Source organism: Rhineura floridana, chromosome 7, assembly GCF_030035675.1.
Source record: "Rhineura floridana isolate rRhiFlo1 chromosome 7, rRhiFlo1.hap2, whole genome shotgun sequence".
Lineage (NCBI taxonomy): Eukaryota > Metazoa > Chordata > Lepidosauria > Squamata > Rhineuridae > Rhineura > Rhineura floridana.
This window is the reverse complement of record NC_084486.1, coordinates 64794029-64810871: the sequence shown is the minus strand read 5'-3', so window position 1 is coordinate 64810871 and position 16843 is coordinate 64794029. Positions and strand designations below refer to the sequence as shown.

At 41.5% G+C, this 16843-nt stretch overlaps 1 protein-coding gene across 11 annotated transcripts in view; it reads left to right on the top strand.

Moving 5' to 3' along the window:
- The window catches only part of PLEKHA1 (pleckstrin homology domain containing A1), a 69202-nt gene that overhangs the window by 43076 nt on the left and 9283 nt on the right, over positions 1–16843 (top strand). For all 11 annotated transcript variants that reach the window (XM_061635767.1, XM_061635765.1, XM_061635768.1 and 8 more), the window contains 3 exons: positions 3277–3345; positions 12527–12591; positions 13827–13890. In XM_061635767.1, the coding sequence (XP_061491751.1) occupies positions 3277–3345; positions 12527–12591; positions 13827–13890 (198 nt within the window). The remainder of the gene's footprint in view (positions 1–3276; positions 3346–12526; positions 12592–13826; positions 13891–16843) is intronic.

Sequence of the window (16843 nt, the reverse complement as noted above, 5' to 3'; positions counted from 1 at the left end):
GAGAGAACTGGAAAAGGTCCTCAGATGCAAAGATGTATCACTGAACACCCTGCCCGCCCTGGGTTCCTGCTGGGGGCAAGGGCAGCATATAAATCAAATAATAAATAAATAAAATAATAAACACTAAAGTCAGGATCATTCAGACCATGGTATTCCTGATCCCTGTGTATGGATGTGAAAGTTGGACAGTGAAAAAAGCGGATAAGAGAAAAATCAGCTCATTTGAAATGTGGTATTGGAGAAAAGCTTTGCACGTACCATGGACTGAAAAAAGCAAATAATTGGGTGTTAGAACAAATTAAACCAGAACTATCATTAGAAGGTAAAATGATGAAACTGAGGTTATCATACTTTGGACACATCATGAGAAGACATGATTCACTAGAAAAGACAATAATGCTGGGAAAAACAGAAGGGAGTAGAAAAAGAGGAAGACCAAACAAGAGAGGGATTGATTCCATAAAGGAAGCCACAGACCTGAACTTACAAGATCTGAACAGGGTGGTTCATGACAGATGCTATTGGAGGTCACTGATTCATAGGGTTGCCTCGCCATAAGTCGTAATTGACTTGAAGGCAAATAGCAACAGCATATGATTCTTCTGCCTGGAGGCAGATGGCAGGGACCAACTGGCAATTCCAAATGGATTGGGCCTGACTGAGCAGTGAAGAGAGCTGATTGGCCAGAGAATGTGGGATTGATAGACACGAGTCCCTCTAAGTTCTGAATAGTTAATTAATTTCTGATTTTATATTTGTATATGGCTTTGTTCTGTGTTGATATATGTTGTAATATAAACTGCTTTGTGAGGTCTGCCTGAAAAGTGGTGTGTAAATAACTTAAATAAATAATAAATGGAATCATGAGTGTGTTGGAAGACAAGAATGATTATGGTTTTGAGTTTTTGTGAATTTGGGAAAAATCTTACATTTTATGCTTGCAGTTCCCCTTAGTAGGGCAGTGCCCTGGTTTAGCATAATTGGCCAGCCTACACTGGTTAAAATTCTTATGGAAAGTATAGAAGGAATGTTGGGGTAGAGGGGAAGCCTAGGACTGTTCAGTAATTTTCCGATGGTGATATTTAGGAGTATCCCAGTAGTATAGGGATAGGGAACCTTAGACCTACAGGCCAAATTTGGCCTGGCATCTGTTCCAGTTTGACCTGTGATGCCAGTTTTCCCAAACTGTGGCCACCTGCCCAGAGCAGGTGGATATAGAGTTGTCTGTGCACAATCAAGAGCTTAAAGTGCACTCTTTGTTGTGCATTAGCAAGGAAGGCTTGCCATTGCCAATCAGTTGTTTGGCGGTCAGAGCAAGCCACTCTGTAATGCAGCCAGTCCCAGCAGAAAGCAGAGCTTGAAGTTGGTGCTTCTCAGCTGATAGGTGTCAGCTCTGCACTGAGTCAGCAGTGCCGGTGGGGGCTGGAAATTCCTGGGTCGTTAGCAGGGAAGGGAAGTCCTTAGCCGGCAGTCTGGTTGTAAATCTGCCAGGCCAACGAGGAGGGAACCTGATAAGGGCCAGGCCTGTCTGAAGCTTACTTGCCAAGTCAGAAGTCCAGAAGCAAGGTCAGTAGAGGTCCGGGATCAATTGCCAAGGGGTCAGTCCAAGAGATGGTGCAGGGAAACTAGAAATACACGAAGCCACGCCCGACGTTGCAGTCAGCAACAAGTTGAAGCCAAGGTGTGCCTTATAAGGAGCAGGTTTGACAGCAGGTGTGAACCCTCAGCGTTTTGGCCTTAAGGGGACAGGCCTGCCTCTCTTTTGTCTGACCTTCTGCTGTCTACGTTCTGCAGGTGAGGGGGGAGTATTCTGTTCACTGTCTGCGTCTGGCTGCAGGGCCTCCGCTGTATCTGGGGTGCTCTGCAGCTGAGGGGGAGAAGGAGCTGGATTCTCAGGAGTCTCCTCAGTGTCTCCTTCTGGGTCTGCTGCTCCTGGGTCTGCTGCTGTTACTCCCGAGTTGTCCTCATCTGAGGAGTCCTCTGACGGGGCCATGACAATAGGTGCTGATTTCAAGCTTTGCAGAATCAGCTGTAGTACTGTACTATGGAGTTCCCCATGGGGAACTCCATAGGCAGCCAATCCTTGAAGGGGCCTGCAAATAGCTGCTCAGCGCTTTGGAATACCGATGATCAGCAGCACTTCAAAGTACAGTGCAGGGCTCTTTGTAAGCCCTGTCTTATGCTTTGAAGTCTCCACTAACTAATTGCATGATGTCATGTGACTGATGGGTGGGCTGTTCTGCCCACCTGTTAAATTTGGCCAGTTTTTTTTATAAAGATCTGGCCCACTGGCCAGATCCAGTTCCTCATGCCTGCAGGAGCATGTGACTTCGTAATAAATGATAAAGAGAAGGTATCCTAAATGAATGTTTGTGTTTGCACAGTTAAGGACGGGTTCTTGTTAATAAGTTGTATAAATCCATTAGAAGAGAACTGTTTCAGGTAATTAATTATTAAATAAAACCAGGCTGCATTTGCTCAGACACAAGATCAGAAATATGATATTTTAAAAAATATGGCTCCATGCTGGCTACTTACAATTTTCTCTGTATGGTGAGCTTTTAGTTTACATCAGTCTCACTGTGTTGGACCATCACCCACTAACAATGCCTTGCAGCAACGAGGCAGCTAAACCTTTGGGTGCCAATATATGTTATCAACTGGCATATGTGAGATAGAGCAGCCACAGTATGGAAACAATGTCAAGCTGCCTCAACCTGGCAGCAACATCTTTTGAAGTGGTCCTGAATTTGACTATTGTTTGGTGTTGTCCCATTGGTAAAAGGTTGCTTGAAGTAGCATCAGCTGGAATAGATAACCAGCTGCAGCTTGGCTCTGTTATTTTGCTTGGAGAAATCAGAAAGAGAAGCTGAGACCTTTCCCAACTTAGAGGGCAATTCGTGATCTTTAGGCTCCTGCTAAAAAAAGAAGAAAAGGTGATGATGACTTGATGGCAATGGCTCACTGTTGCTCAGTTTGTAACTACCTCATTTGGGAAAAAGAATAGAAAGTGTTTTCAGTCACACCTAGACATGGAGACATTTACTTTCAGTAGCTCCAAATTCTGTACTTTGTAGTTGTATTTCCCTCTCCCATTTAGAACCATTCTTAGCAAATGAACACTGAGATGGCTTTTTTGCAAATGTTGATGCAGACTTAAAAAATGTGGCTTGGATATAAAGACTGTATAAGACTCCTATGAATAAACAAAAATGTTTTATGAACATTAAAGTGGTACCACATTATGTTTATTTTTTACTTTTTTGCTTTACATAGATGAAGAATTGGAAAAGAAGATATTTCCAGCTGGATGAAAACACGATAGGATACTTTAAATCTGAACTGGTAAGTGTCCAGTTGTGTCCGTTAGGTTAACTCTTGAACGCATGTTTTGTCCTAATATGTTAATGCATAATTGTTTTGCTTTAATTTTTTGATGGAAAGCTAATTGTCTTGGAAATGGGGTTTGGAACATAATTCCTCCTGGGCTTTCAAGTAGTTGGATCATACTATAAAGCCAAGTGCTGAAAATCTAGATGTAGAATTAATAATTCAGCCATCCCTTTCTGATCCTTTCACTGCTATCCATCCTTATTTCTTTGAATTTTATATTTCTCAGAAAACTGATGCGCATCTCTAAGGAAAGCAATTAAACCCCATCCCATTTTCTGATATTGCTGTGCATACTTGCTTTATTTCAAACTAAAGAATCAAGGTCTTGATTTAAGATGCAACCCTCTTACCCATGTAGGTTGGTATGTTTGTAGCAGCAGTTTTCCAGAGCTGCTGCATCAGCTTTTTTTTAACTTTGAGGGAAATTTTAAAAGCCACTTAAAGCAGCACATCGGGGCAGCGCTTGGATCAGGCATTAGAAAGACTCCCTTCCCCATAAACAATTTCTCAGGACTGGGGCCAGGATTGGTAACCACCTTTACAATGTTCTCTTGAGTACCTTGGATTCTGCCCAGAAAAGCATTGGGTTTACTATCTACTCTAAGAGCTGTCTTTTGCAGTTCTCAGTTGATTAACCTGAAACTAACTTGTAAATTCAGTAGTCATATTTCATCATATGGATCACCAGGTCTTATATCAGTCGGTTTCTCAAGAGTGAAACATTATCACTGGATATCTGCTGTGTTGAATGTGAATTCACTTCCATATATATAGGCTACTGATTGAATAACTGCAGGTTGTATGAACTATATGGCTAGCCAATCAATTGTCTAAAGAAGTTTACAATTGCCAGGGTGAACCATTAAAAAAAAAAAAAGTAAAAAGATATTGTGGGTACTTCGCAGGTTTAGTTTTAGGATGGAAGCAGTCTTCCATTAAAAGTAATATTTTTTTAGGTAAAACACGAACTCAGTTCATGTAGGATTCCATCTACAGTGCCACATGCTCTTGAAGAGAATTACACATTGTGATACAAAAATACTTGGTCATATTCTTACTGCATATATCTCTGCAATTGATCTATTCTGTAAAATTCTTAGTGGTCACTAATATTTTTTAAAATAACTTATTATATGAACACAAACATAAAACAGAACAATAAGATAGAAATAGTCCAGCCATCTGCATATAATGGCAAACGGTTAAGTAGATAAATGCGTATATTGTGGGGTACAGGGAGGTAGTTTAAGCATTAAACTAAAATCTCTTGTTTTGCTTTATTGCTGATGAGTCTTTTCCCTGCTTGACCTGGTTGAATTGCTAGTGACTGGCTTCTCCACTGTCTCCTAGGAGAGATATTTGTGAACTCCAAAAGCGGTCGCTAATATTTGATAGCACTGAGAAACTTCTTTTGGTACTGTATATGAAGAAGGTGTGAAATGTGCCTTTACTGTATTAACTTTATATGAGGCTGTTCCTCCAAATAAACAGGCATTTTGCTTTCCTTTCAATAACCACTTGATGGCGCATGAAAAAAGGCAGATGAAAGGACAATTTTTCTAGTTTCAGAAAAAGAAAGCAATATGTAACTCACTACATTGCTCAAATTAAAAGTAAACATTGTAGACCTTAGAGCAGGGATGCCCAAACTGTGGTCCATGGCCTACCAGTGCTCCATGAGCTTTGTTCTGGTGGTCTGTGGCTTGTCTATACAATTTGTTGTTGTTTAAATTTATACTCCGCCCTTCCTCCCAGAAGGATCCCAGGGTGACAAACAAAACACTAAAAGCAATCTTAAAACATCTTAAACAGACTTTAAAATATATTAAAACAAAATTAAAAATTAAAATACAATTAAAAATCATACAGTATCTAGCACAGTGCAATACAGTTGATACAATAGGCAGAAAAATCCGTAAGTGGTCTACCAAGACTCTCAGCAATTTACAGGTGGTCTGTGCGGAAAAAAAGGTTTGTGAACCACTGCCTTAGAGCATTTTAACTGCTTTCTTTGTCATGTATTTTCTCCCTAGGTCTAATTTTATATTGTTGATTTAAATCAGGTTTTCAACTCTAATTCAGGGTAGTTTACATAGTGCCCTCCAAGTATTTATTTATTTAGAAATGAATTAATTAACAAATTTCCAAACAGTATACATAATTTTATATTTTATCAATAACACACTGATAAAACCAGCAAAACTTAAAAACAAATACTGAATTGTATCTGGATAGGCTTTTTTTTTATTTAAAGTTTTTAGCTGGTGTCTAAAATAATATAATGAGATGCCTGCCTAATGTTAATAGACAGGGAATTCTAAAGCATAGGTGCTGCCACACTGAAAGATAGACTCCTAACAATGTGGCACTTGTTTGGCACTTGTAAAAGTGCAAGCTCCGCTGACTGAAATGGAAGAGTAGTCACATATTGGGCAAGGTGACAGTTCAAGTACATTGGTCCCAAGCTACGTAGGGCTTTAAATACTAATAGTAAAACCTTGAACTTGGCCTGGGGGTAAATTGACAGCCAGTGCACATCTTTGAGCACAGGTGTAATATGCAGAGCTTGGAAAAGTTACTTTTTTTGAACTACAGCTCCCATCAACACAATCCAGTGGCCATGCTGGCTGGGGCTGATAGGAGTTGTAGTTTTAAAAAAAGTAACTTTTCCAAGCTGTGGTAATATGCTGGCAGGATCTCATTCCTGTCAGCAATCGTGCTGAAGCATTTTGTGCTAACTGCAGTTTCCAGATCAACTGCAAGGGAAATCCCATATAAGAGTGCTTTGCACGGACATGAGGACTGCTCACCCACACAGTCTGTCTTGTCAGGATTCAGACTTAATTTATTTTCCCTCATCCAACCCACCACTGCATTCAGGCATCAGTCCAGGGCCTGTGTGCCCTGTCCTGATTCAGATGTTTATTTATTTATTTATTACACTTGTATACCGCCCCATAGCCGAAACTCTCTGGGCAGTTTACAGCAATCAAAAACATTGAAACAAATATACCATTTAAAACACGTATTTTAAAAACAATTTAAAACACAACTTTAAAATTTAAAACAATTTAAAACGCATGCTAAAATGCCTGGGAGAAGAGGAAAGTCTTGACCTGGTGCCAAAAAGATAACAGTGTTGGTGCCAGGCACACCTCGTCAGAGGGAGCATTCCATAATTTGGGGGCCACCACTGAGAAGGCCCTCTCCCTTGTTGCCAGCATCCGAGCTTCTTTCGGAGTAAGCACCCGGAGGAGGGCCTTTGATGTTGAGCATAGTGTACAGGTGGGTTCGTGTCGGGAGAGGCGTTCCATCAGGTATTGTGGTCCCAAGCTGTGTAAGGCTTTATAGGTTAAAGCCAGCACTTTGATTCGAGCTCAGAAACATACAGGCAGCCAATGCAAGCAGGCCAGAATTGGTTTTATATGTTCGAACTGTTTGGTCCCTGTTACCAATCTGGCTGCTGCATTTTGCACAAGCTGCAGTTTCCAAACCTTCTTCAAAGGAAGCCCCACGTAGAGTGCATTGCAGTAATCTAACTTGGAGGTTACCAGAGCATGGACAACTGAAGCCAAGTTATCCCTGTCCAGATAGGGGCGTAGCTGGGCCACCAACCAAAGTTGGTAGAAGGCACTCTGTGCCATTGAGGCTACCTGAGCCTCAAGTGACAGAGATGGTTCTAGGAGAACTCCAAAGCTACAAACCTGCTCCTTCAGGTGGAGTGCAACCCTATCCAGGACTGGTTGAACATTCACCATCCGGTCAGAAGAACCACCCACTAGCAGCATTTCAGTGTTGTCTGGATTGAACCTCAGTTTATTAGCCCTCATCCAGTCCATTGTTGCAGCCAGACACTGGTTCAGCACATTGACAGCCTCACCTGACGAAGACGAAAAGGAGAAATAGAGTTGCGTGTCATCAGCATACTGATGGCAACGCACTCCAAAGCTCCGGATGACCGCGCCCAACGGTTTCATGTAGATGTTGAACAGCATGGGGGACAGAACTGACTCCTGCAGAACCCCATACTGGAGAGTCCAGGGTGCCGAGTAATGTTCCCCAAGCACCACCTTCTGGAGGCGACCTGCCAAGTAGGAGTGGAACAGCTGCAATGGAGTCCCTCCCACTCCCAACAGCCAGTCTCCCCAGAAGGATACCATGGTCGATGGTATCAAAAGCTGCTGAGAGATCAAGGAGAATCAACAGAGTCACACTCCCCCTGTCTCTCTCCCGACAAAGGTCATCATACAGGGTGACCAAGTTTGTTTCCTTGCCAAAAACAGGCCTGAAACCCGACTGAAATGGATCCAGATAATCGGTCTTATCCAAGAGTGTCTGGAGCTGGCCTGCAACCATTCGTTCCAGGACCTTGCCCAGGAATGGAACATTTGCTACCAGCCTATACTTATTAAGATTTTCTGGGTCCAGGGAGGGCCTCTTCAGGAGTGGTCTCACTACTGCCTCTTTCAGGCAGCCAGGTACCACCCCCTCTCGCAGAGAGGCATTAATCACTTCCCAGCCGGCTGTTCCATCCCTGCTAGCTTTTATTAGCCAAGAAGGGCAAGGATCCAGCACAGAAGTGGTTGCACGACCTGTTCAAGCACCTTGTCAACGTCCTCAAGCTGCACCAACTGAAACTCATCCAAGAAATCGGGACAAGGCTGTGCTCTGGATACCTCGCTTGATTCACCTGCTATAACACTGGAGTCTAAGTCCTGGTGGATGCTAAAGACTTTATCCTGGAAGTGCCTAGCAAATTCATTACAGCGGGCTTCAGATGGTTCTACCATGTCCCTGGGGCCAGAGTGTAATAGCCCCCGGACAACTCTGAAGAGCTCCGCTGGGTGGCAGATTGATGATTTGATTGTTGTTGTTGTTATGTGCCTCCAAGTCGATTATGACTTATGGCAACCCTATAAATCAGTGACGTCGAAGAGCATCTGTCGTGAACCACCCTGTTCAGATCTTGTAAGTTCAGGTCTGCGGCTTCCTTTATGGAATCAATCCATCTCTTGTTTGGCCTTCCTCTTTTTCTACTCCCTTCTGTTTTTCCCAGAATTACTGTCTTTTCTAGTGAATCATGTCTTCTGATCTGTCCAAAGTATGATAACCTCAGTTTCATCATTTTAGCTTCTAGTGATAGTTCTGGTTTGATTTGTTCTAACACCCAATTATTTGTCTTTTTTGCAGTCCATGGTATGCGCAAAGCTCTCCTCCAACACCACATTTCAAATACGTTGATTTTTCTCTTACCCCTTTTTTCACTGTCCAACTTTCTCATCCATACATAGAGATCGGAAATACCATGGTCTGAATGGTCCTGACTTTAGTGTTTAGTGATACATCTTTGCATTTGAGGACCTTTTCTAGTTCTCTCACAGCTGCCCTTGACTATTGTCTCCATTTTGGTTAATGATTGTGCCAAGATATTGATAATCCTTGACAAGTTCAATGTCCTCATTGTCAACTGTAAAGTTGCATAAATCTTCTGTTGTCATTACTTTAAGTCTTTTTGACGTTCAGCTGTAGTCCTGCTTTTGTGCTTTCCTCTAACTTTTATCAGCATTCATTTCAAATCATTACTGGTTTCTGCTAGTAGCATGGTATCGTCTGCATATCTTAAATTATTGATACTTCTCCCTCCAATTTTCACACCTCCTTCTTTTTGGTCTGCATACAGATTAAACAAATAGGGTGATAAAATACACCCCTGTCTCACACTGTTTTCTATTGGGAACCAATCGGTTTCTCCATATTCTGTCCTTACAGTAGCCTCTTGTGCAGAGTATAGGTTGCGCATCAGGACAATCAGATGCTGTGGCACCCGCATTTCTTTTAAAGCATTCCATAGTTTTTCATGATCTACACAGTTAAAGGCTTTGCTGTAATCTATCAAGCACAGGGTGATTTTCTTCTGAAATTCCTTGGTCTGTTCCATTATCCAACGTATGATTGCGATATGATCTCTGGTACCTCTTCCCTTTCTAAATCCAGTTGGACGTCTGGCATTTCTCGCTCCATATATGGCAAGAGCCTTTGTTGTAGAATCTTGAGCATTACTTTACTTGCATGGGATATTAAGGCAATAGTTCGATAATTACTGCATTTCCTGGGATCCCCTTTCTTTGGAATTGGGATGTATATGGAACGCTTCCAGTCTGTGGGCCATTGTTTAGTTTTCCATATTTCTTGACAGATTTTAGTCAAAACTTGGACTGATTCAGTCTCAGTAGCTTGTAGCAACTCTATTGCTATGCCATCTATTCCTGGTGATTTCTTTCTTCCAAGTATTTTTAGAGCAACTTTCACCTCACATTCTAAAATTTCTGGTTCTTCATCATATGGTTCCTCCATGAATGAATCTGTCATCCTGGCATCTCTTTTATAGAATTCTTCAGTGTATTGCTTCCATCTTCCTTTTATTTCATCTCGGTCATTCAGTGCGTTCCCCTGTTGATTATTCAACATCCCTACTCTTGGTTTAAATTTCCCTTTCATTTCTCTAATCTTTTGGAACAGGGCTCTTGTTCTACCCTTTTTGTTGTCCTCTTCTATTTCAATACCTATTCAATACAGTAACTATTGTAATAGTTCTCTTTGTCCCTACGTACTAGTCGTTGTATTGTTGCATTTAGGGTTCTGACTGTGTTTCTATCTCCTTTTGCTTTTGCTTTCTCTCTTTAACCATTTGAAGGGTTTCTTCCATCATCCATTGGGGTCTTTCTCTCCTTTTAACTAGAGGTATTGTCTTTTTGCATTCTTCTCTGATAACGTCTCTGACTTCAGTCCGTAGTTCTTCTGGTTCTCTGTCAACTAAGTTTAAAGCCTCAAACCTGTTCCTTATTTGATCTTTATATGCTTCTGGGATGTTATTTAAATTGTATTTTGGTGTTATGATTGCTTTGTTGGTCTTCTTTAGCTTTACTCTGATTTTCGATACGACCAGTTCATGATCTGTACCGCAGTCTGCTCCTGCTCTTGTTTTTGCAGAAAGTATGGAACTTCTCCACCTTCTGCTACCAATTATATAATCAATTTGATTCCTATATTGACCATCTGGTGATGTCCATGTGTATAGTTGTCTTTTCGGTTGTTCAAAAAAGTGTTTGCAAGAAACAAACTATTGGCTTCACAGAATTCAGTAAGTCTTTCTCCTGCTGTGTTTCTGTCTCCTAGGCCCCATTTCCCCACAGTTCCTAACTCTTCTCTGTTCCCTACTTTTGCATTCCAATCCCCCATGATTATCAGCACATCTTGTTTTGGTGTGTGATCAATTTCTTCCTGTACTTTTGCATAAAATCTCTCCAATTCCTCTTCTGCGTTTGCCGTCGGAGCATAGACTTGGATGATGGTTATGTTGATAGGTTTCCCGTTTAATCTCATTGATATCACTCGCTCAGACCTTGCGTTGTAGCTCCTAATTGCTCTTGCTACATCACTTCTCACTATTAAAGCAACCCCATTTCTTCTTAATTTCTCATTTCCTGCATAAAATATTTTGTAGTTGCCTGAATGGAAATGTCCCATTCCAGTCCATTTTAGTTCACTCACGCCAAGTATTGTAATGTTGATGCGTTCCATTTCTTGCTTGACAATTTCTAACTTTCCCTGGTTCATGCTTCTCACATTCCATTTTCCGATTATGTGCATCGCACAACTCCGGCCTCTCCTTTCGTATCTGTGTGCATCAGCCTCTGGGCTTCCTTTCGGCTTTGACCCAGCTGCGTCATTAATCACAGCACTACTCGTACTTGTCCTTTGTTTTTCCCCAGTAGCTCGGTGAGTGCCTTCTGACCTGGGGGTCTCATCTTCCAGCACTATCTCGTGTTGCATTTTGGATCCTCTGTTCATAGGTTTTTCGTGGTAAGATATATTCAAAGGTGGTTTACCATTGCCTTCCTCTGAGTTTGGATGCATCTTATTCTGGTGTTTCAGCTTTGACCATTCCGCCTTAGGTGCCCCTGCTAGGAGTCTAGCCTCTTGGTCTAGACTCCTGACGGCATTGCTCTCAGCTTCTTCAACACACTCAAAGCCCCTCACCACGTTAAGGTGTGCATCCGAAGAGGAGGCGACAAACTGTAATTAGTCTTAACTATGGTTTAGGGAAACTGATTTATTTTCCCAACTCTTTCCCCTAAACCAGTTAAGAGTAGGCATTTTTTTTTTGGGGGGGGGGGGGGTTCAAACAAAAAAAGTTTAAAAAACACCCTGATCTAAATTTGTCAAAATCCCTTATTTAAAAACATTCTGTCTTGCTTGTACATTTTACTATTGTGGTATTGTGTCATTTCAAAATTTGGAAAGCTAATATATGACAGGGGTTTGCAGTTAGATTTCTTAACATGATACTTTGAGCAGATAACCGAACTGGACTCTTTCTGCTGCTTTATTCTACCTTGTTTCTACTATTGCCTGAAAGTCAGCTGGAATCATGATTTCTACAAAGTATATGGTGGTTGTGAGAACAAGGGCCATGTAGAACTAGTGGTGGGCATTTTTCTTTATGCTCCTGCATCCTGGCCTACTGGGATTTTTAACACTTGGGTGGTTTTCAGGTAGTCATGAGGGAATTGTGTTTAGCAGTTATCAGCCAAGAATATTCTTCCAGGTGCTAGGTTTGCCCTCAGGTCTACATTCATTTTGGTCAATACAGGCAAATCCTGACAGCATGTCCCAGGATGAGGCTAAGTTGATATAAACTACTGGGGCAGAGAGGAGTAAGGCTATAGGTAGCATGAGCTATAGTATCCCAAGATAGCATTGATTGTTCTGTCACATTGGTTATTCTTCATACTGTCAAGTAGGAATGTTGAAAAGAATGAATTATTTTGCTTGATGTTGCTGTGTTTTGCTAATCATTTATTATCTTTTTGAAATCTTTCTGGGCCATGTCTTTCTCATGGGAATCAACATGGAAATAAACTATTTGGAACACTGTGTTTCTTAATCAGTCAGCTGTCTAAAGAGTAGTTTATACGTCATCAATTTGCTACTATCATTTGATTTTGTAAATAATCATCTGTTTGGCTTTCTAGATGTAAAGCTTTCATTTGGGTACGTCCTTTTGGATGTTCAAAGTCCTCATTGCTTACTTGTTAAAAAATTTATGTATTAAAGCCTTTGTCTTTTTCAGGACAAGGAGCCTCTTCGGATTATACCACTGAAAGAAGTCCATAAAGTCCAGGAATGTAAACAAAGGTGAGAAACTGAAGATTTAAAAAACTAGAAAGTTAATAATTGCCTTTAGTTAGAAGAAAAGCTGCCTACACATTATTTCCCATTATTATTTAATAAACTACTTCACCTTCTGTGATACTAAAGCCAACCCCTGTGAAAAATGGGAAGTCTTTAGCCAGAAGCGTGAGATCTGAAGTAGCTGGTTTAAATTGAGTTGCCAATATATCAGAAGATGTGGGCCTCTGAGTGAAAAGAAGGAAAAAATAGCAGGGGTGGGTGATAAATATCCCAATGTGTTAACATTCTGACAAAGTTGATTGGTGGGAAGGTTGATTTTAGATGTTTTTAGATATGCTTTTATTTTATTTTTAATTGTATTGTTTTATCTCTTTGGTGTTTGCCACCTTGGGCTTCTTTGGGAGGAAGGATAGGACAGAAATTTAATATAAAAACATATGCCCCTTTACTGGGTATTATAGGCATTTGCAAAAAAGATACAGAAGGCCAGTTTGGAAAACTCTGAAGGTTTTGAGTTGTGTGCACATGCACCCACACTCGTGTGCTAATCACAAATACAAAAGATGAAACTGTGATTGCAGCGTGTAGAAACATAAAGTGATAGTATAAGGTAGTTTCCATGATATTGTAAGAAACAATTTTTGGAGTGTCTAAATAATTTTGATTGTCTTTTTGCCATCTTTAATTTGTGAATGCCTAGAGCCCTGGTTCAGGGGTGTCCACCTTTGTGCCTGGGAGGGGGAAGGCAGCAGGATAATCTGACAGCATGCAGCACTTCACTGCTGTATCACTTTGCTACACTGTTGCATGCATGTCCTTCCCTGACCAACCAGCTATGCTGAGAGGCTGCTGCTGCTGGAGTGTGGGTGCGCATTAGAGGTCTGTGCTGGCCTAGACACCAGCCAGTCAGGTAATGACTTCTTCACTTGAAGTCTGCAGTCTTGTTTTGTTTTGTTTGTCTGCATAAAATTGGGGTGGGGGAGGAGGAAAGGAGGACATCTAGTGCCATAACAATAGATGTTACTACTGTGAGCTGCTAGAGCAAGAACGTCAAGTGAGTAGGCATAGAATCTTGGCAGAATCTTATAAATCATTATAATACACGTGGGGGGGAGTAATGATCTTATTTTTAAAGGGAACTTCTTTGTGTGTTTTCTTTCTTGAAAATGTAAAGGCATGTGTCAGAAAAAGGTAAAAGTTGTTTAAAGAACCATAAATAGTTATGTGTCTCTTTTCAGTGATATAATGATGCGAGACAATTTATTTGAAATTGTAACAACGTCTCGAACCTTTTATGTACAGGTATGTCTTAATGGAAAACCATATTTCTATAATAAAATTAGTTTCCTTCTCAAAGGTGATCATATATCATCATTTCACTAATGCATTGTAGTATACATACAACCTTGCAGTTAAATAGTGTGTGTTTAGAATGTGTCTGTCCTTCAGTGGAACCAACATAATTGGAGGAACAGATTTCTCCTTCCCCCTTCAGCCTCTTCCTACTCCCTCCAGTGCATCCCAAATCTTCTCTAGAGTGTTAGAGGACCCTTCACAGCAAACATGTGGGTTTGTGGAGGGGGGAGAAGTCTCACTGAACAGAAGTCCACTGATGTGAGTTTGGATATTGCCCATAGGGCTGGAAGTGATTCTCCAGTCAACCCTTCTGCCCAGGTATTAGAGCTAAACTGATCCAACCTTGCTTACCTTCTTTTTAAAATCCTCCTGTAAGGACTTTTCCAGTGCTCTACTGCTCTTAGACAGTCATCTTGTGCACACTTGCCTTGGGATTAACCCACTGAACCTGGGACTTACTTCTGAGTAAAGGATTGCACTGTTAAAAATATTTTTTAATGCCCAGAGAGCTTTGGGTAGGCAGGAACCTATTGTGAGAACAAATGGAAGCTTAACCAATCTTTGTTGTTGTTGTTATGTGCCTTCAAGTCGATTACGACTTATGGCGACCCTATGAATCAGTAACCTCCAAGAGCATCTGTCATGAACCGCCCTGTTCAGATCTTGTAAGTTCAGGTCTGTGGCTTCCTTTATGGAATCAATCCATCTCTTGTTTGGCCTTCCTCTTTTTCTACTCCCTTCTGTTTTTCCCAGAATTACTGTCTTTTCTAGTGAATCATGTCTTCTGATCTGTCCAAAGTATGATAACCTCAGTTTCATCATTTTAGCTTCTAGTGATAGTTCTGGTTTGATTTGTTCTAACACCCAATTATTTGTCTTTTTCGCAGTCCATGGTATGCATAAAGCTCTCCTCCAACACCACATTTCAAATGAGTTGATTTTTCTCTTACCCCTTTTTTCACTGTCCAACTTTCACATCCCTACATAGAGATCAGGAATACCATGGTCTGAATGATCCTGGCTTTGGTGTACAGTGATACATCTTTGCATTTGAGGACCTTTTCTAGTTCTGTCATAGCTGCCCTCCCAGACCTACCTACCTTCTGATTTCTTGACTATTGTCTCCATTTTGGTTAATGACTGTGCCAAGGTATTGATAATCCTTGACAAGTTCAATGTCCTCATTGATTTCTTGTTGACTCATCTCTTCAGTTAAATCTCTTTCTCCAGTTGTTTCCTCAGGTTCTTCCTATTCAGCTTTGTCCCACTTTCTTAGCTATCGGGTCTCTTGACCAATAAGAACATAAGAACATAAGAAGAGCCTGCTGGATCAGGCCAGTGGCCCATCTAGTCCAGCATCCTGTTCTCACAGTGGCCAACCAGGTGCCTGGGGGAAGCCCGCAAGCAGGACCCGAGTGCAAGAACACTCTCCCCTCCTGAGGTTTCCGGCAACTGGTTTTCAGAAGCATGCTGCCTCTGACTAGGGTGGCAGAGCACAGCCATCACGGCTAGTAGCCATTGATAGCCCTGTCCTCCATGAATTTGTCTAATCTTCTTTTAAAGCCGTCCAAGCTGGTGGCCATTACTGCATCTTGTGGGAGCAAATTCCATAGTTTAACTATGCGCTGAGTAAAGAAGTACTTCCTTTTGTCTGTCCTGAATCTTCCAACATTCAGCTTCTTTGAATGTCCACGAGTTCTAGTATTATGAGAGAGGGAGAAGAACTTTTCTCTATCCACTTTCTCAATGCCATGCATAATTTTATACACTTCTATCATGTCTCCTCTGACCCGCCTTTTCTCTAAACTTAAAAGCCCCAAATGCTGCAACCTTTCCTCGTAAGGGAGTCGCTCCATCCCCTTGATCATTCTGGTTGCCCTCTTCTGAACCTTTTCCAACTCTATAATATCCTTTTTGAGATGAGGCGACCAGAACTGTACACAGTATTCCAAATGGGGCCGCACCATAGATTTATACAACGGCATTATGATATCGGCTGTTTTATTTTCAATACCTTTCCTAATTATCGCTAGCATGGAATTTGCCTTTTTCACAGCTGCCGCACACTGGGTCGACATTTTCATCGTGCTGTCCACTACAACCCCGAGGTCTCTCTCCTGGTCGGTCACCGCCAGTTCAGACCCCATGAGCGTATATGTGAAATTAAGATTTTTTGCTCCAATATGCATAATTTTACACTTGTTTATATTGAATTACATTTGCCATTTTTCCACCCATTCACTCAGTTTGGAGAGATCTCTTTGGAGCTCTTCACAATCCCTTTTTGTTTTAACAACCCTGAACAATTTAGTGTCGTCAGCAAACTTGGCCACTTCACTGCTCACTCCTAATTCTAGGTCATTAATGAACAAGTTGAAAAGTACAGGTCCCAATACCGATCCTTGAGGGACTCCACTTTTTACAGCCCTCCATTGGGAGAACTGTCCGTTTATTCCTACTCTCAGCTTTCTGCTTCTTAACCAATTCCTTATCCACAAGAGGACCTCTCCTCTTATTCCATGACTGCTAAGCTTCCTCAGAAGTCTTTGGTGAGGTACCTTGTCAAACGCTTTTTGAAAGTCTAAGTACACTATGTCCACTGGATCACCTCTATCTATATGCTTGTTGACACTCTCAAAGAATTCTAATAGGTTACTGAGACAGGACTTTCCCTTGCAGAAGCCATGCTGGCTCTGCTTCAGCAAGGCTTGTTCTTCTATGTGCTTAGTGAATCTAGCTTTAATCATACTTTCTACCAGTTTTCCAGGGACAGAAGTTAAGCTAACTGGCCTGTAATTTCCGGGATCCCCTCTGGATCCCTTTTTGAAGATTGGCGTTACATTTGCCACTTTCCAGTCCTCAGGCACGGAGGAGGACCCGAGGGACAAGTTACATATTT